The following is a 20,853-nucleotide window of genomic DNA, read 5'->3' on the forward strand; positions in this document are numbered from 1 at the left end:
CATGTACAGTTACAGTATAGGAATGTAGGGGGTCTGACATGGCCAGGCTAGCGTGTGTTCTGCAGTTCCAGTTTGTGTAGGCCTGTGAGCAGGGGGAAGGGAGGGGAGCTGTGTGTTTGAAGTGGAGTAGGGAGAGACTGAGGGCTCAGGGGGTTGTGATGGGGAGTGTCTGCTTGACGAGGGGTTGTATGTGTTGGTGGTGGTGTCTGTGGGAGGAGCCCCAACCAGTKCCAGAGGAAGGGGAATGSTGGGTTGTTTCCCAATTGGCAGTCTTATAGTGTCCCATAGGGATCGGGTAAAAAGTAGTGCACCATGTAGGGAATAGGGTGCCATTTGGTACGTAGCCTCTGGGGTGTTGGGATGGGCAGCTGTCAGTGCACTCTCTCTTATGGGAATAATGCAGCCATCGGTTGCATCAGTGATGGTCTCTTTTCTTCTCTCTCTCTCTCAGACAGAGGGACAGACAGATAGCTTCTGGGACTGGGTGCCTGGAAGGTCAGGGCTCAAATGGGCATCAGCCGAGTGGTGTTGAACAGGAGTGGGTTCAGTTCCTCTGCATGCACAGCCCTGTGGAGGGAGGGCTCCGAGGCACTCCGCTCGATTTTTGGTAACAGGTCCTGGACCTGCTCAATGCCTAACATGATCTGCGGAGAAACAAAGTAAACATTGTAGAATTGGAAAGATACTCACACTCAAACCATAAACAGCAAGAACCAAGGAGGCGGAGATGGATAAAACAAAAACAATAAGAGAACAGTATGTAAAGAGGAAAAGACCCTGTTGTTGACTTTGATTAAATGCTTTGGCAGTGCTCTCTCTCACCTGTGGAAAGAGGGGCCTCTCATCACGTTTGAACTTCAGGCAGTCAATGATGAGCCTCTTCATTGATTTGGGTGAGCTACTGGACAGCAAACTGAGGTCTGGAGACAAGTAGCCGCGCCCAACCATAAAGAGTATCTGAGAGGAAAGACGGGTTGGTAAATGTATGTCTCTGGTTGGGAATAGAATATGCCACAGTATCAGTTCTTATGTACGAGACGTTTGAATGTGAATGATCTTAAATAGCATACATGTTAGCTGCACCCTTCAGATCTGTATTAAGAGGTAAACCGTTCCCATCCTCTCAGTAGTCTCATTTTATATTTATGTTTTTTTGTAAAATTGTAACAATTTCATTGTAATTATTTGTTCTCGTAACTCTGCTTGCTGCTGCCATTATAATCGTTTCACCTGGTCTCTGTTGTTGATCTGGGAATAAGGCAGAGTCCCTGACATCAGCTCAAACAGAACCACCCCGTAGCCATACACGTCTGACTGAAACGTATAAGGGTTGGTGTCCTGCATCCGGATCACCTCAGGAGCCTAAAAACAGAAAACGCACACATATCGTTGGACAGCTGACTCAAGTACAAACATTATATTTTATCTGCAGGTTCCATGAAGATGCATTTAAGACTAAGACTTTTTCCATTTGCCTGGCTACCCAGTTTCTTCTCTGCAATGAGTCTGRATTGGAGTACATCCCTGACTCTTCACCGAATGCGAACACATTCGGGCCGTCTGACTGGTCCAGGAACCGATGGGTTGGGCCAGAGCCGGAACACACGTGGGTAAAGCGGCAGTTTGAAAATTCTTCATTGGCTTTGATACTCTGACTGGTTTGAGACAATCCCAACGCCCTTCATCACCAAACGACTTCAATGATGGAAGTTTGACTTCAAGATTAGATACCCATAGAGTAGATATCCATAGACTGCTAGTCATTGCGCCAACGCTAGTTAGCAACTTTCCTCAAACTGCACACAGAGAAATAAAAATTGTATTCACAAGTTCAGTTCACTTCATGTTTTGTGTCCTTGCCACGATACCTCCGAGTATAGCAACAACCCTAACTGTTATACTAACATAAAGCGGAGACTGTCCTCTTAACAGTAGTTTAAAAAAAAGTMTTTCCCACAAATACATTTTGAAAATGTTGCCCAACTGTCAGTATGCTTGCACTTAACAGAAAGTATCTCTCCCTTCACTTCATGTGCAAAGGGGAGAGGGAGAGGCAGAGAAACAGAGACAGGGCAGTGACTTTCATTGCAGGAAGCAGGTTAATCCAGATTCATACACATTTTGACAGATGGAATGGAATTGCTTTTCCATTACTTCTAACCAAATTTCCATGACCAACAATTAGAGACATCTTGATGTACGTACAAAAACGTATGCATAATATGGTATTGACACTGGGAGGCTGCTCTTTGATCCCATGTACCATCTCCTGCCGTTGTGCAAGGCACTTAACCCCCCCACCCCAAAGTATTATACCTGTTAGGCAACTGTATAAAACACATGGTCAACCCTCAGTCTGGAGTACTGGGTATGAAAGCTTTTGAGCAAGCCCTGCTCAAACACACCAGAGCCACTTTATCATGGTCCTGTTGAGCAGTTTATTTCTAAAATGTGGTTTGTTAGAGGGTGTTGGGAAAAGCACACCCATTAGCTCTCACGGAGGATGGATGACCACCCTTGATGTATAAAATTGCAACATTACAACCAAATACGTTTCATGCCTTTTGAAATAATTAGCTTATTCAATATGTATCAAAGATCAAATGGCTATGGTAGGACACAAATATTTTTAGACAGCTGAAGCAAGCTAACATTTTCCTCAGGAAATGTACCTTTTCCAGTTTAGTCAATCTTAGCTACCTTAAGTGTTTACTTTGCAGGTTCATTAGCATCTATTGAGTTGCAATGTCCCATACATTGTATGACCAAATCAACTGGAAGTATCTACAAAACAAGTATTGAAGCCACATAATCAAAAAGGCTACATCAAATCTATTTTCCTAAAATTACTCTGTGATTCAAATTATTTTGATTTGATTAATCGTTATTGAACCAAATCTCAACTAATATAAATGGTGAAGTAAATCATTTGTTTCGTCAAAGATACTTGTTTAGGGCCTCCCGAGTGGTGCAGCGGTCTAAGGCAATGCATCGCTAGAGGCGTCACAACAGACACGGGTTCAACCCTGGGCTGTATCACAACCGTCTGTGATTGGGAGTCCCATTGGGCAGAGCACAATTGGCCCAGAGTCGTCCRGGATAGAGGAGGGTTTGGCCGGAGGGGCTTTACATGGCTCATCCCGCTCTAGCGACTGCTTGTGGCGAGCCGGGCGCCTGCAGGCTGACCTTAGTCATTAGTTGATTGATGTTTCCTCCGACACATTGGTGCGTCTGGCTTCCGGGTTAAGCGGGCCGAGTGTTAAGAAGCGCGGTTTGGAGGGTCATGTTTTGGAGGGCGCATGAGTCGACCTTCGCCTCACGAGCCCGTTGGGGAGTTGCAGCGATGAGACAAGATAGAAATTGTGGAGARAAAGGGGGTAAAATACATTCATAATAATACTTGTTAAATTAATCGTTAAAAAAGTAAATCCACCTTGTTCGCGAGTGTCAGTGGTACGTTTTTGGGGTCATGACAAACATTAATACATGCTAATAATATCTAAACAGTTAACTAGAAGGTACAAGATATGTTTTGAATTGGTTACTAGTCTGTTCTTTATCATATTTTATAGGCTAGGCCTACCTGCTGCTGCAACGTCTGACTGACTCCTTGAGCAACGAACGGCCCACTCGTCTTGCACACATGCAGGTGATGCGAGCAAACAAACGAGCTGAAGTGTCATTCCGATCCTGGCGGATATGTTGATTTATTTGACTGACAAAATCTTTMAACTGTGCCTAAATATATTAAATTMATTTCCATGACCTTTCCAAAACTTTTAGGATGCTATAATTTTCCAAACCTTTTTCAGGCTTGGAAAACACCATTTCAAAATGTTATGACTTTTCCAGGATTTTCATGACCGTAGGAACCCTGGTTAATGCACATTACTGTTGAACAAAAATTTGTTTTAGAACCAAAAAAAAAATCAGCAGGAACGGCGTTTAGCCTAATCACCAAAATTATAGACGTAATCAAAATTGCTTCGGTAAGAGGGCAATGTCGGTGTCTAATTTTCAGTTAAACGTCCCAGCTCTAGTTACTGTTGTCTTAAATTGTGAAGACCACTTTTCTCTCTCTGCAACAGCCTGACTTGCACATGCACAAGACGAGCACATGCAGATATGCTCTGTAACATCTTGAAAGTGTGCCTCAAGAATGATTATTTGTAAAAAAGAAAAAATATTACCGTGGTGGCAACAATTAAGCAGCTGCACAATCTAACAGAAACTGTGTAGTTATCGCCATTGTATTTTTTAAGACCTTTGAAAACTGAATTGAAGACACTGTAAGACTTAAATCAGATAATTAAATTAATTTAAGACAAACACATCAAGGACCTGCAGACACCCTGTTTAAGATGTCACAACTGCGGTCTTTATACTGAAAGATTAATCACGCATGAAAAATACAACCCCTCTAAACTCTCCAGGAAAACTCAGACATTACAAATCACATTGCTAAATGCAGTTTGACAGTTGATGTGAAATGATGCTACCCCCACTATCAGCCAGTGATATCTAGGTTGTATTCCTCGACACCAAGTGGAAGAAAAAGGCCTGAAACAGACTACCTGAACTTGTTCAATGAGACACTGTGCTGTAAATTAATGCAACCCAGGAGTTCAAGGAACTTACCATCCACAGAATGGAACCGCTAGGCTGTTCTACCTGCTCGGAGCCACTCCATCGAGACTTCACTGTGGCCAGCCCAAAGTCCCCGATCTTCACAGTCCAGCCCTCATGGAGGAAGATGTCTGACAACAGAGCTCAGGAACATGGCAGCAGGTAGGTAGGTATATACATTTGGAAAAGCAAATCACACTGATGATTTTAACGCAACCTTCAAAATGACTAAATAGACTTGAAATTGATAGCATTCTACAAAAGTGATCTAGTTTTGGACAAGCATTGGCCTCAAGTGATACTGGTGGTGGGCATCTTTCTCTGACAAACATTTGATACATTTTGACAAATACGATAAGTTGATACATTTGTTCTAATTAATCTCCATGAATGTTTGATTTGCCAGAGAATGTGTTTTAAAGGCTACTTCGCCTTTAAAAAGAGACAAGACACTGGCACAGTTTGAAGCTTAAAAAAAGTCTCACACCAAGCAATATAAGCACTAAACTCATGATGCAAAGATTTCACAACTGAACACATATTGACAGACCATAAAAATATTAATGGTGAACATAGCACTGAACTCACAGACAAAACGCACAAATAAATCGGGTGCTCAAAAATGCTTCTGTGGTCGTTGATCATTGGCTTCTAACTAGGCTTCTGGCCAACCACATAGGCCTACATTAGAACTGACAGATCCTCACCAGACAGTGTTAAGCACACCACAGATCCAAACTCATTGCCCGTATTCATTAAGAGTCTTAGAGTAGGACTGCTGATCTAAGATCAGGTCCTCCCTATCCATATAATCTACACTGATTAAAAATATAAACCGCAACATAACAATGTAAAAGATTTTACTGAGTTAAAGTTAAAATAAGGAAATCAGTCTAATGAAATAMATGCATTAGTCCCTAATCTATGGATTTCACATGACTGGGAATACAGATATGAATCTGTTGGTCACAAATACCTTAAAAAAAAAAGGGGCGTGGATCAGAAAACCAGTCAGTATCTGGTGTGACCACCATTTGACTAATGCAATGCGACATCTCCTTTGCATAGAGTTGATTAGGGTGTTGATTGCGGCCTTTGGAATGTTGTCCCACTCCTCTTCAATGGATGTGCAAAGTTGCTGGATATTTGCAGGAACTGGAACACGCTGTCACAGATCCAGAGCATCCCAAACATGCTCAATGTGTGACATGTCTGGCGAGTATGCCATGGAAGAACTGGGACATTTTCAGCTTCCAGGAATTGTATACAGATCCTTGCGACATGGGGCTGTGCATTATCATATTGAAACATGAGGTGATGGCGGCARATGAATGGCATGACAATAGGTGTCAGGATCGTGTCACGGTATCTCTGTGCATTCAAATTGCCATCGATAAAATGCAATTGTGTTTGTAACCCTAACCCCACCATGGGGCACTCTGTTCACAACAGCAAACCATTCGCCCACACATGGTCTGCAGTTGTGAGGCCGGTAGGACGTACCGGCAAATTCTCTAAAACGATGTTGGAGGCGGCTTGTGGTAGAGAAAKTAAAAGTAAATTCTCTGGCAACAGCTCTGGTGGACATTACTGCAGTCAGAATGCCAATTGCRCGCTCCCTCAAAATATGAGACATCTGTCATTGTGACAAAAGCTGCACATTTTACAGTGTCCTTTTAATTGTCCCCAGCCCAAGGTGCACCTGTGTAATCAGCTTCTTGATAAGCCACACCTGTTAGGTGGATGGGTTATCAATCAGGTTATCTTGGCAAAGGAGAAATGCTCACTAACAGGGACGTAAACAAATTTATGCACAACATTTGAGAGAAATAATCTTTTTGTGCATATGGAACATTTCTGTGCTCTTTTATTTCAGCTCATGAAACATGGGACCAACACTTTACATGTTGCATTTATATTTTTGTTCAGTGTAAATTCATCTTATTCTACTTCAGAAGTAAAAGCMCAGCTCAAGAAAGGATACTGTTTGATTTCAGGTCTCGATGAATTATATTCTTGGCATGAAGATAACTGAAAAAAATAAGAAAAAGGCCTAAGTTATTTCTAAATGTATACAAAGTAAATAAGCTAAAAAAAGAACATACTGCATGTTAATACTTTTCAAAAGCACCATGTGTTGTGATAAAGACAGTTGAACAAAGCTCATGAGGCATTTATAAGTTATATTCTAAAAGACTCAATAGCTATACAGTTGAAGTCGGAAGTTTACATACACTTTGGTTAGTCAAAACCTTTTTTTCAACCACTCCACGAATTTCTTGTTAACAAACTATAGTTTTGGCAAGTCGGTTAGGACATCACTTTGTGCATCACACAAGTACATTTTCAAACAATTGTTTACAGACAGATTATTTCACTTATTATTCACTGTATCACAATTCCAGTGGGTCAGAAGTTTACATGCACTAACTTGACTGCCTTTAAACAGCTTGGAAAATTCCAGAAAAGGATGTCATGGCTTTAGAAACTTCTGATAGGCTAATTGACGTAATTTGAGTCAATTGGMGGTGTATCTGCGGATGTATTTCAAGGCCTACCTTCAAACTCAGTGCCTCTTTGCTTGACATCATGAGAAAATCAGAAGAAATCAGCCAAGACCTCAACAAAAAAAAAAAGTGTTGACCTCTACAAGTCTGGTTCATCCTTGGGAGCAATTTCCAAATGCCTGAAGGTACCACGTTAATCTGTACAAACAATAGTACGCAAGTATAAACACCATGGGACCACRCAGCCGTCATACCGCTCAGGAAGGAGAAGTGTTCTGTCTCCTAGAGATGAACGTACTTTGGTGTGAAAATCAATCCCAGAACAACAGCAAAGGACCTTGTGAAGATGCTGGAGGAAACAGGTACAAATGTATCTATAGCCACAGTAAAATGAGTCCTATATCGGCATAATCTGAAAGGCCGCTCAGCAAGGAAGAAGCCACTGCTCCAAAACCGCCATAAAAATGCCAGACTACGGTTTGCAACTGCACATGGGGACAAAGATCGTACTTGCTGCAGGAGGGACTGGTGCACTTCACAAAATACATGGCATCATGAGGTAGGAAAAGTATGTGGATATATTGAAGCAACATCTCAAGACATCAGTCAGGAAGTTAAAGCTTTGTCGCAAATGGGTCTTCCAAATGGACAATGACCCCAAGCATACTTCCAAAGTTGTGGCAAAATGGCTTAAGGACAACAAGGTCAAGGTATTGGAGTGGCCATCACAAAGCCCTGACCTCAATCCTATAGAAAATTTGTGGGCAGAACTGAAAAAGTGTGTGCGAGCAAGGAGGCCTACAAACCTGACTCAGTTACACCAGCTCTGTCAGGAGGAATGGGCCAAAATTCACCCAACTTATTGTGGGAAGCTTGTGGAAGGCTACCCGAATCATTTGACCCAAGATAAACAATTTAAAGGCAATGCTACCAAATACTAATTGAGTGAATGTAAACGTCTGACCCACTGGGAATGTGATGAAAKAAATAAAAGCTGAAATAATTCTCTACTATTATTCTGACATTGCACATTCTTTAAATAAAGTGGTKATCCTAACTGACCTAAGACTGGKAATTTTTACTCAGATTAAATGTCAGGAATTGTGAAAAACTGAGCTGAAATGTATTTGGCTAAGGTGTATGTAAACTTCCAACTTCAACTGTATATCATGAATTTAAAAAATAAATAAAATGGATTACCACTTTAATAACAGTGTTTAAAATGAAATAGCTTACTCCATGCCCTGTGCTGTCTGCCTGGCAACGTCGATGCGGCGCATGGTTTCAAACTTGGTCTCGGAGACGTGCAGATGACGGTACAGGCTGCTGCCCTCACACCACTGTGTGATGATGGCAAAGTTAGGCTTAGTCATAAAGCCCATAAACAGCAGAATGTTGACGTGGCGTGTCTTTCTGCAGGGGGGGGGACACACACACACCGATATCAGTCACAACACACACTGCTATCAATATCTCACCCAAACGGCATGTTCCACAGTTCTAACAACAATACTCATGTTAACTCATGGTAGGACAGTTTCAGTAAAAACAGCTACGTAAATTGCAATACAGCACCATCATCAAGTAATGTGTCGTATATCAAGACCTCCAAAAAAAACATGAATTAATTTGTCAATGTAAGAAGAAGGCAGGTACAATACTCACCTTAGGACTTGCATTTCATTTTTAAAAGCCTGCAGCTGCTCAGGTGTTGGCTCTGTCACTTTGAGGATCTTGATGGCCACATCTCCGTGCCACTTTCCCTTGAAGACAGTCCCAAAGGACCCTGCACCTATCCTTTTCTGCATGGTGACTTCTCGAGAGTGGACCTCCCAGTAGTAACTTGAGTCTCTATAACCGCCACGGTGCTGAAACACACTTTTACTTAAAACCATTTTCAACAACATCCCCATCACTAATTAACAAGGAGCACCAAGGGTTCAGTCTCGGACACATACCACTTTCTAAAAAAAGAAAAGGTAATGACGGCATCTCCCAAAAAGACTGCAACAACTGATGCCAGAACCTTTTTTCACCCAGATGAGATACTCATTCCCATAGAAGGGTTTTAGTAGCGCCGGCAAATCTAAACTTTACTTACCACTTTCTTTTTGTCGTCAGATGAGGAGGGCTTGCGCTCTTTGTGCTCTGAGGGGGATTTAGGGGGTCTCCTGCCAGGGGAGTCCAGGGAGGGCGGGCTGGTGGAGGGTTTGGATGAGGGTTCAGGACCTGTAAATAACAGTTGTCAAATGAGCAGGTTATGAAACAAATGAGCAAGTGCAAAATAATCTCAAAGACATGAGTAAGGATAAAGAAATCGGATTTGAAATCTCACCCATTGTATTGTTTTGTATTTTTAACGCCTCCTAAAGGAGAAACACATCGTCTAATATTAATGAAACATTCACAGACTCACATTGATGGCCACTGTGTGTGTGATGTATGCTATTGTAGGGGTTGAGAAATAAGCAGAAGACACATTTCCATGGTTCACTGTAACAAATAGACTAATGAATTTGTTTTGTAAACCCTGTGTTATAGGAGTGACTGTCTCACCTCTATGATGCTGACTCCGGCAGGGCCCACTGTGCTGACCATGTGGACGTTGGGGGTGGAGGTGGACCGATGCCTCTGTAGGGATGGTCCATCTCCAACTGGCGGGGGGAACAGGAAGGCAGAGGTCGGGGACAGAAGTCCATGCCTACAAGACACAAAGGGGCACAACAGAACAGGTTTGGTTCATTTCTGAAGAGTTACGGTTATCCATTTGAGGGGGCACCAGGGGCACCAATACCATATGGTTTCTGTGACTGCATCCTAAATGGCACACTATTCCCTTTATAGTGCACTACTTCTGACCAGAGACCTATGGGATAAGTAGTGCACTATATAAGGCATGGTCCGCAGAGCAATTTCCTAAGACCAAACATTTATAAAAATTCAGTCGGTGTCAACTTACTGACTTAGAATAAAAAGGTACAATTTCGAAATTTGGCATCGCATCATCAGTTTCTCTCTTGTTATGTCAGTCACTCAATTAGCCCATGTCAGCTACATTTTTTTGACTAATTTAACCAGCCATCTAAACTTTTAGTAACCATGGTCAAATTACCAGGGGGCACCCATTCATTTTGTTAGTCACTCTCACTCAGACATATTCAAAACTGCAAACATKTCTCTCCACCCTATGGCAAAATGAGTAGAAATGCATGAAATGTGTTATAAAATGTCTAAATCTTCACTCCGCCCCATGGCAAAATGTGTCGAATTGCAGGAAATTAACTGTAAAAATATTTATCCGCTGTCAAGAGGGGTGCCGCAAAGCATGTTTTGCTTGTAAGGTGGGGGGGACCTCCCCAACAAAATGTCACTTATGGCCCCCAAAAGGCTAGGGCCGGCTCTGACTGCATGTATGGGTATGCAGACCCACGAGTCACTGCGGTCTCTCATGAGTTCAGATTTTTTGTGGCCCCCACCCCCATCAAAGTTGCCCATCCCTGATATAGGGAATAGGGTGTCCTTTGGAACGCATGTGACTATGGTTCAGATCCACTTACCCAGAAGAATCTGGGGTTAAGGCTATGTCGCTCTGGGATATGGAGTTGTCTGGCAACAGTATGGATATCTGAGGGTACTCATCTGTGCAGGGATTAGGTGTGAACCTGGAAATAAGGTACAGTACACACACAGAGGGTAAGCAGAGGRTAAAGAGCTGTTCCAGTCACACAATGCTAACAGTAAAACAAATATGAAGTGATATTGGTGACATTGTGAAAAGCACAACAAAATGCATGGAGAACATTATGGGATTTGATTATTTTAGTTTGTGACCAACTTTTTATTTCGTTCGGTCTTTTTGAAGGGCGGGGTGGGTGGGGGTGGAACTACAGAAATTAAACCGTGACAATATATTCATTTTGATAAGATATTCTGCAGGTTAAATCCTTAACAATGAACACAATAAATAAGTCTCCATTTAAAAATAATACAAATCGGACTGTTTTTTTTGTATGGTGTCTCTATCCACTGCATGCCTTATGTCGCTCTTCCGCATCTGCAGTGGAAAGTGGCAGAGCTACAACGGTTTGTCAGATGAACAGATATCCCAGGAAGAAAAAAAATCAAATCAAAATCTGTCTTCACATGAAAATGTCTGTAGTTTCCGAATGGTTTGGCCTAACTATGAAAAGATGAAACTCTCGAACATAATGGTGTTCTCCGTTTTTCTATACAACCCCCACTAATGTCACGCGACTCGTCAAATGAGTGGAAGTACGGAGGTAGTTGTGCCAACAAAAATAAGGTGTTAAATGTGTCCACYTGTTTTTCTTTTTTTCTGAGCTTTCTTATATCTCCTACATATAGGACAGACACTTCAAAACCTTACTCTATATGATTTACTTTTTGACTGACTTTTTTTTTGCAATTTATGAATGTGTTATTCAATGCATTTCTATGGGCTATAGTAGTAAAGGCCAAATTCAATATTCTATCAAATATTTTTTTTTTGGGGGGGGGTGGGGGATACCTAAAGGGGTTCTAAAATTCTAAATCAAATAGCTAAATGATCCACGATATCACCACCTGAAAACAATTCCAGATGTTAGCTTAGTAGAATGGGACCAACACTTCACATTTAGCATTTCTATTTTTGTTCAGTATAAATTAACTTCACTAGGGTAGGGGGCAGCATTTGAAATGTTGGATGAAAAATGTGCCCAAATTAAACTGCCTGCTACTCAGGCCCAGAAGGTAGATGTGCATATAATTAGTAGATTTGGATAGAAAACACTCTAAAGTTTCCAAAACTGTTAAAATAATGTCTGTGAGTATAACAGAGCTGATATGGCAGGCGAAAACCAGAGGAAAATCCAACCAGGAAGTACTATTATTTTGAAAGGCTGTTTTTCCATTGAAAGCCTATCCACCATACAAAGACTTAGGACCCGGTTCACAAGCTCTGTGGCTTCCTCTACATGTGGCCAGTCTTTAGGCATTGTTTCAGGCTTTTACTCTGAACAATGAGGGAGATACAGCACTTTCAATCAGTGGCCAGTGGAAATTTCCATTCATCAGCCATGCGCCTGATCGGGAACGCGCCTTTGTTTCTCCTTTCCTATTGACGAAGCTTTCGTCCGGTTGAAATATTATWGATTATTTTATGACAAAAACAACCGGAGGATTGATTTTAAACATCGTTTGGCATGTTTACTAACTTTTATTGTACATTTTTAAAAACTTTGTCTGGACTTAGTGCACGCGCCTTAAGTACCGTCTTGATTTTCGAAAGAGTAATAGCTACCTGGTCTGAAAATAGTGTTCGTTGATAATGCTCTAACATCGATAGCAGATTTGGAATTGTTATCGTCTTTGTGATTTATTCAACCCAGATGAAAGGTAGTTGCTTTATTTCTAATAAAACCTTTAGCGGCATCTCATAGGATCAGGGGGAAAATCGACTTAATTTTGATCATTATGAATTAATTTAGTTCAATTTCAAATTGATCACAGAATATAGGATTTTTTTGTCATGAAATGTTCTAATGCCATTTTGTGGCTCTTTTAGGAGATTCTGACATTTCAAGTTGGCAGTGGTAAGCGTGGTGGTCAGACAAGCTCATATATTGATTAATTAAAGAAAATAGAGGTGTAGATAATAGTATGAAATCGATTTGTGAAAATGATTTATGCCTGTTTAAGTAGAAAGCGTGCTCTTTTACTTTAGGATTATGTGCTCACCAGGCATCAATGAGGTTGTAAACAGAGAGTATATGCTGGAGAGCCTTGGTTGCGTGTGGATTGTAGTTGGTCTTATTAGATTTGTTCCACATGTCCAAAATACCATTCATGTCGGTCCCAATAACCAGATGGAATTCAGTTAATTCTAACAATATGCTGTTCAGAAAATGCAAAAAAACGTAGGATCATAAGAATTTGAAGAGTACATTAATAAAAAGACCATTTGCATTATTGATACAATAAAAGTGCCTTCCTCACCATCTTAAATAAGCATGCTCCATTCAAAAGAAATTAGAACTAGGAATAGATAGCCCTTAGTTCACTCCAGTCCTGTCTGCTCACATCCTGTGGCGTTCTGCATTAGCATCGAATAGCCCCCGTGATATGCAACTTTTTAGGGAAGTTAGGAACCAATATACACAGGCAGTTAGAAAAGCTAAGGCTAGCTWKTCAAACAGARATTTGCATCCTGTATTACAAACTCAAAAAAGTTCTGGGACACTAAAGTCCAWGGAGAATAAGAGCACCTCCTCCCAGCTGCCTACTGCACTGAGGCTAGGAAACACTGTCACTACCGATAAATCCACAATAATTGAGAATTTCAATAACTATTTTTCTACGGCTGGCCAAGCATTCCACCTGGCTACCCCTACCCTGGTCAACAGCCCTGCGCTCCCCACAGCAAYGCGCCCAAACCTCCCCCACTTCTCCTTCACCCAAATCCAGATAGCTGATGTTCTGAAAGAGCTGCAAAATCTGGACCCCTACAAATCAGCCGGGCTAGACAATCTGCCAAAATTATTGCAAACACTATTACTAGCTTGTTCAACCTCTTTCGTATTGTCTGAGATTCCCATAGATTGGAAAGCTGCCACGGTCATCCCCCTCTTCAAAGCGGGAGACACTCTAGACCCAAACTGCTACAGACCTATATCTATTCTACCCTGCCTTTCTAMGGTCATTGAAAGYCAAGTTAACAAACAGATTACAGACCATTTCGAATCCCACCGTACCTTCTCCGCTGTGCAATCTGGTTTCAGAGCTGGTCATGGGTGCACCTCAGCCACACTCAAGATCCTAAACGATATCATAACCGCCATCGATAAGAGACATTACTGTGCAGCCGTATTCATMGACCTGGCCAAGGCTTTCGACTCTCAATCACAACATTCTTATTGGCAGAGTCAACAGCCTTGGTTTCTCAAATGATTGCCTCGCCTGGTTCATCAACTACTTCTCTGATAGAGTTCAGTGTGTCTAATCGGAGGGCCTGTTGTCCGGACCTCTGGCAGTCTCTATGGGGGTGCCACAGGGTTCAATTCTCGGGCCGACTCTCTTCTCTGTATACATAAATGATGTCGCTCTCGCTGCTGGTGATTCTTTGATCCACCTCTACGCAGACGACACCATTCTGTATACTTCTGGCCCTTYGTGGGACACTGTTAACTAAACTCCAGTTGAGCTTCAATGCCATACAACTCTCCTTCCGTGGCCTCCAACTGCAAGTAAAACTAAACGCATGCGCTTCATCCGATCGCTGCCCGCACCTGCCCGCCCGTCCAGTACCACTACTTTGGACGGTTCTGACCTAGAATATGTGGACAACTACAAATACCTAGGTGCCTGGTTAGACTGTAAACTCTCCTTCCAGACTCACATTAAACATCTCCAATCCAAAATTAAATCTAGAATCGGCTTCCTATTTCTCAAAAAAAGCATCCTTCACTCATGCTGCCAAACATACCCTCGTAAAACTGACCATCCTACCGATCCTCGACTTCGGCTATGTCATTTACAAAATAGCCTCCAACACTCTACTCAACAAATTGGATGAGTCTATCACAGTGCCATCCGTTTTGTCACCAAAGCCCCATATACTACCCTCCACTGCGACCTGTACGATCTCCTTGGCTGGCCCTCGCTTCATACTCGTCGCCAAACCCACTGGCTCCAGGTCATCTACAAGTCTCTGCTAGGTAAAGCCCCGCCTTATCTCAGCTCACTGGTCACCATAGCAGCACCCACAGCACTCGCTCCAGCAGGTATATCTCACTGGTCACCCCCAAAGCCAATTCGTCCTTTGGCCGCCTCTCCTTCCAGTTCTCTGCTGCCAATGACCGGAAAGAACTGCAAACATTTCTGAAGCTGGAGATCCCCTCACCCTCCCTCACTAGCTTTAAGCACCAGCTGTCAGATCAGCTCACAGATCACTGCACCTGAACATAGCTCATCTGTAAATAGCCCATCCAATCTACCTCACCCCCATATTGTATTTATTTATCTTGCTCCTTTGCACCCCAGTATCTCAACTTGCACATTCATCTTCTGCACATCCTACCATTCCATTGTTTAATTGCTATATTGTAATTACTTTGCCACCATGGCCTATTTATTGCCTTACCTCTCTTATCCTACCTCATTTGCACATGCTGTATATAGATTTTTCTACTGTATTATTGATTGTATGTTTGTTTATTCCATGTGTAACTCTGTTGTGTGTCGAACTGCTTTGCATTATCTTGGCCAGGTCGCAGTTGCAAATGAGAACTTGTTCTCAACTAGCCTACCTGGTTAAATAAAGGTGAAATAAATAAACTAAAAAAGAAAGTGATTCTTCTTCTTGGTCTTCACCCAGAATTGTAATTTTAAGTTTCCCATGTATTATGATTACACCTTTAGTTTTGTTTGGGGCTAATGAAAAAGCAGCCTTTTGTACAAATGGTTCTCTATTCTATGCGAGTCCTTTTGGAGCAGGTGTGTTTCTTGGGTCATTGCTATATCARCATGGTTTCTTATTAGGATATCAAGAAAGCTGCAACGTTTAATAAGGACAGTTTGGGCTTTTCAAATGCCAAGACAGAATAGCTAGCGTTGCCATTTTTTATCTTTAGTGTTAGTAAGCCTATGGATGTGAAACAAAAGGCTGGACCCACAGGGAAACCCACACATTGGTCCCCCCCATGTGAACCACTCTAAATTACCCCTAAACATAATGTACCCTGAATTTGTATTAAGCATGTATGTGCTCTATGTAAAAAAATATATATATAAAAAAAAAAAGGCGGGGGGTAGGGGGGGTGTATGTGCAAGAAATGTAGTCTATAATCTAGATCTTCACAATAATTAAATCATGACCTGTAGGCCAAGTCGTCCCTGGGAGATAAATTCAGCAGCGTAAACAGAGGGGGACCGCCATCTATCCTAAACAGTTTAGCCCAAAGGGATGCAATGATCTATAGCCCCACAAGGAAGCAACCCTTGTAAATGTTATCACAATTTACTGGATAGTTACCGCACTATTGACTCATACAATCTAGAACAGTATCCCCGTTCCGTCTCCATGTCCTCGACCAGGGCTCTAAAGTACAACCCTTTGGTTCGCACATGCTCCTAGATATTTTGCTGTGTGACATTACATATTATTTTGGGAGCCCCAGTGAGACAAAACATATAATAAAAATAAACACCCAGATAATTGCTGTAATGATAGGTTTCACTGTGCAGATGTTTCCAAGTCCCCTAGAGAAAAAAGCAAGCACAGATTAATTTGTTTTAATCCAAARCCTACATGTAAAGAATAATAAAGACCGCTTCAGTGATTTGTATTTCTTGCAACTTTCTGAAGAAGTCACGGCATGGGAATGCCTGCGTCTACCACTGTGTAGGCAAAACTTATTTTTCAAGGCTTCCCCAAAAAACGTTGCAAATTAAAATGTTAACTAGSAGAATGATATATCATGATGATTTGTATCAATCGGGTGGTCTTTTGTTTTGCAAACTMTATTCCACATGCAGTACAGAAACACCGCCAACCAAACACCAGTCTCTTGAGGTGCATAATTGAAATTAAAGGGCAACTATACCTAACAAAATATTCTATTGTGGTCTGCTGCTGTGGTTTAATCATTGTTATCCAAATGTTTTCTATGAAAAGTGAGATTTTTAGAGTGAAAACCAGAAGGGGGGAGGGAGATCCAAAACATTTGTTTCTCGTGTTATTATGGCAAATAAATGTATTGACTGGTAAGAATTCTGAGTGGCTGGTAGTTATTTTCATCCAACTGCCACAGTGGTTGGTGGCCCAAAACGTTGGTTTATGAACAGGGCCTAAAAACTATGTCACACATCGTTCCCAAACCACTCATGGGCATTTGTTTAAACCTTGTTCAGTCAGGTTACCTCATTAGCTAACAACCTGGTTACTTTACCAGTACATCAAAACATTTGGCGGCACAAAAAGAAAGGAAAAAGGACAGCTTCTTTAGAAGACCACTGATCATAACAATGAATGAATGAGTGATCTCTTGCATGTCGTCACTCACAAACTTGACGTGCTTAAAGAGACAGGGTAGAATTGTCTATGTAATGCATCTCACTAGGTTGTGCTTTTACACAATATAGAAAGCTAATATAAAAAAATATATATCTTCTGGCACTCCTAGACTTGTGGGAAAACTAGTGCTACCAATGAAAAATGCTAATTTAAAACCCTGTCCTCGACAGACTCACCGTTTTGTCATAGTGTCCATGTCCACACACACAGTGGGAACTTTGCTGCTGCAGTGCTGGTGAAACTTGTAGCCACATGTCTGACATCTGAAGCCGTTGAACAGAAACTTGTGGCAGAAGTCACAATAGGCCAACTTGAAGAAGGTTTTCCGTACCTGCAATAAAAATAATGTGAAAGTATATTTTTCAGACATTTCAGTTGAAGAGAAAGTGAGGTGAGAGTTGTGACAAAGTAGTGGTAAGTCTGCTATACTAACCCACACAGTCAGAAGCACATGTGTGCAGAAGGTGGTGGTGTTAACCACTACTGGAAAAATAAGTGTTGCCTTACAATACACAAATGCAAAGGTGAAACATTTACAAGAGCTACTTACAAAGTTATGCATGGCGAGAGGGACATCATCCAACACATCTACAAGCAGCTCTTCTCCTACCAGCGGGGTGATGTCAGTGTTCCAATCAGTTAGTCTCTTGCGACTGCGGGGGAGAGGGTCAGATTAAAAAAAGACCAATGATATCAAAGAAAAACAAATCTAAAATCAGAAAACTGTATTATTACCATGAAAGAAATGTTGCCAGAAATGTATCTTGGGGTTAAGACGCATCAACAATGAACCACTTACAGATTATTTAGTAAACAAACACTGCTAGAACCTTTTACTTATTGAACTGTACACACACCTTGCCAGAACAGACAAGAAAGATGCTTAAAAATGGAGATGGTGCAAAACAAGATATTAAAATGGGCTAGGGCAGACACTTACCCCTCTAGGAGTCGAAACACTGCGCAACAGTCCTGGCTCAGGCCCCTCACTTTAAGGGCTTTATCCAAACTGTCATAAACGGTCTGGCCAGGGCGAACATTCACCTGCAGACACAAACAGTAGGGAGTTTCATGTAGTTTAGCAATTTCAAGTAGGGTGTGCAAGTGGCTTGTTGTGTCAGAGAAAGATAACTACTTTCACATAATAAAATACAGCACCAACTCCGTTTACAGTTATGAAATTGTGTGAGTTACATATTCACAGTGAATTATTTGGATCTCTATGGTAAATCATGTGTTTTCTCATGTTTGAGAAACATGATAAGAAATAGATTGGAACTGGGCCTTAGGCACCAGCTGGGACAACACCAACTGTCTRCTAGGAGTTAGTCATTGATGCAGTCGTGAATCATTAGTGTTGAAAATAATTCAATTTTTCGTGTAATATAAATGCCCAAAAGATTATTGTGAAAGTCTTACCACAGTCCTCTGTTTATTGGGGAGGTAGACGCGGATGGTGCCGCCACCTCGGGGCACGTCCTCTGGACTGGTCTCWCCAGAGGAGGAGCAAGAGGAGGAGTTGGAGGACATGATGAAAGGCAGGAGGAGCAGGGSAGGCAGCACTGAGATGCTTCAACCGCAGGCGAACTTCATGCACTGGGGATCCGGGGGAGTGAGCCCTTACCTGGAACAGACAGTGCTACGAATTAGCTACGATCCATCTGAATCTAATCAAACGAGTGAGACAAATGTGCCCATAATTATGAACATAGATTGACTAAGTATGTTGCAACTAGCAAGGATGATACCACATTGTGTAAACTAGGTAAAGAACTGCTAAATAAACAGAAGAGGCCTCATTTTTACATCTCCAAAAAATAGCTGCTCACAGTAAAAACTGTCTAAAAGGGTTGCTTGTACCAAACAGCTGAGTTGGTGTAGGTTGTCAATGGCTCGAACAAATGTTATTTATCATGGATGATTACTACTTTGACACTTTAACTAGTTAAACTTACTAACCAGCTAGCTAACTTCAAAGGCAACTTTACGTAGCCTAGACATTGCTAGTTAACGTTCATTACTACACCATGTCTCGCTGCACTTTGACTCATAGCTAGACAGTTAATGTGCACGCGAAATTGCATTATTGCTGTCAAGTACCGCAGGAGCCTTGTTGGCTTTGTAAAGCTACAAATGTTATAGCTAAAGTCGTTGGCAATGTAATTACGTAGCTATCCTAGCTTAGCATATAGTAATGATATTTGACTGTTTAACAATATGACATTTCCACATTTTGGAAGCCATGTTTTTCTCAGCATAACTACCACTGAGGCTTGCAATTCGTTTATATTATTTTGACGGAATGACAATACCGCGTCGACGAGGCTGTTATAAATAGTTTCTTAATTCCTGTCAGGTGTTTTTTTCACGTTCGAGTGAGTGCTTTCATGAGGCGGAAAGGGATTAGCTAGCTAGCTATGAGCCAGCTAGCGCTTTAGGTTGCTACTTTTGCTGTCTGATACTATCAAGTAACGAAAAGCTTGTTTCACTCTAATTTACGTAATAACATAAGCAACTGCCGAATCCATAATTGGCAATTCAATACCATTGCAAAACGAGTCATTCATAAACAACTAACCGCAAATTTGGTTGTGGAATAGTCTTACCTGAAGGAGCCATCTTGAATGCTCTCAATCAGAAGTAGAATCTCTTGGAAAGCGGAACACCTCCGTGATGCGCGCTCCCTATTGGTCAATTCTCACATGTACACTCGCTCATTGGATAACATAATATAACATAAAGGGGCGGGTGTTACAAGTAAAAAAAAATTTTTTAATTTTTTTTTAAGTTACATTGTACAAACTTATGTTACAGTAAACTACAAACGACGTGGATATGATTCAGTTGACCTATTAAATATCCAGGGGGAACATTGTTACATCTGAATCTACCATATTAAACGGCACATCCATAACTATTATTTTTTAAATAGCAAAATAGCTACATGCAATAAATGGAGGTTGGACCTCATTCTGTGATAAAGCAAATGTACAGTATGTATGATCCAGATTTTTTTGCAGTAAATTGGGAAGGTGGTTTGCATCATATGAGCAAGTAAAAACAAGATTAAAACCTGGGACTGCTTTTATTTTCACATGTTGATCATCTCTGGGCAAGTCACTAGCTCAGATACAGTACATATTTTTWTTTTTTTAACTAGGCAAGTCAGTTAAGAACAAATCCTTATTTACAATGCTGGGACAATTGTGCGCCGCCCAAATGGACTCCCAATCACGGCCGGATGTGATGCAGCCTGGATTTGAACCAGAGACTGCAGTGACCCCTCTTGCCATGAGATGCAGTGCCTTAGACCGCTGTGCAACTCAGGAGCCCAAATTTGTGTCTTTCTATAAACTTGGGTACCAGTGAACATTTCTTGTTGTGGTTATTGTCAATCATTTTGTTTACAGAACCCATTGTATTAAATAAACGATTAAAAAAATATTGAAATGCTGTTATCTTTTTCATTCTTCTGGAAGGTTTAGCATGGCTATACATTTTAGAGAAGTTGACTAAAGCACAAACAGACATGCCTACTAGGCATGACAAAGAAACATGCCATTTTCATGTGACATTTTGAATGACATGTAGATGTTTTGTTGTTGCTAGTAGTTATGGTCTCATTGTGCTTATCTAGACTCGTATTCC

The 20,853-nt window shown here is 41.4% G+C and overlaps 1 protein-coding gene across 2 annotated transcripts; it reads right to left on the reverse strand.

Moving 5' to 3' along the window:
• Window positions 1-115: 115 nt before the first annotated feature.
• Window positions 116-19,896, reverse strand: LOC111957871 (serine/threonine-protein kinase A-Raf). 2 transcript variants are annotated; one of them, XM_023978927.2, is made up of 16 exons: window positions 19,812-19,896; window positions 18,625-18,829; window positions 18,146-18,249; window positions 17,756-17,858; window positions 17,382-17,536; window positions 10,691-10,795; window positions 9,690-9,834; window positions 9,469-9,499; window positions 9,235-9,362; window positions 8,799-9,001; window positions 8,370-8,546; window positions 6,611-6,657; window positions 4,639-4,757; window positions 1,231-1,362; window positions 823-957; window positions 116-644 (listed from the first exon to the last, which is right to left on the reverse strand). In XM_023978927.2, exons 2-16 carry the CDS (start codon window positions 18,733-18,735, stop codon window positions 504-506), a joined length of 1,836 nt encoding a protein of 611 aa, XP_023834695.1. In that variant the 5' UTR covers window positions 18,736-18,829; window positions 19,812-19,896; the 3' UTR covers window positions 116-503. The 2 variants fall into 2 exon arrangements, with proteins under 2 accessions (XP_023834695.1, XP_023834699.1); XM_023978931.2 differs by lacking the exon at window positions 10,691-10,795.
• Window positions 19,897-20,853: the final 957 nt, after the last annotated feature.

This window comes from Salvelinus sp. IW2-2015, linkage group LG33, assembly GCF_002910315.2.
Source record: "Salvelinus sp. IW2-2015 linkage group LG33, ASM291031v2, whole genome shotgun sequence".
Lineage (NCBI taxonomy): Eukaryota > Metazoa > Chordata > Actinopteri > Salmoniformes > Salmonidae > Salvelinus > Salvelinus sp. IW2-2015.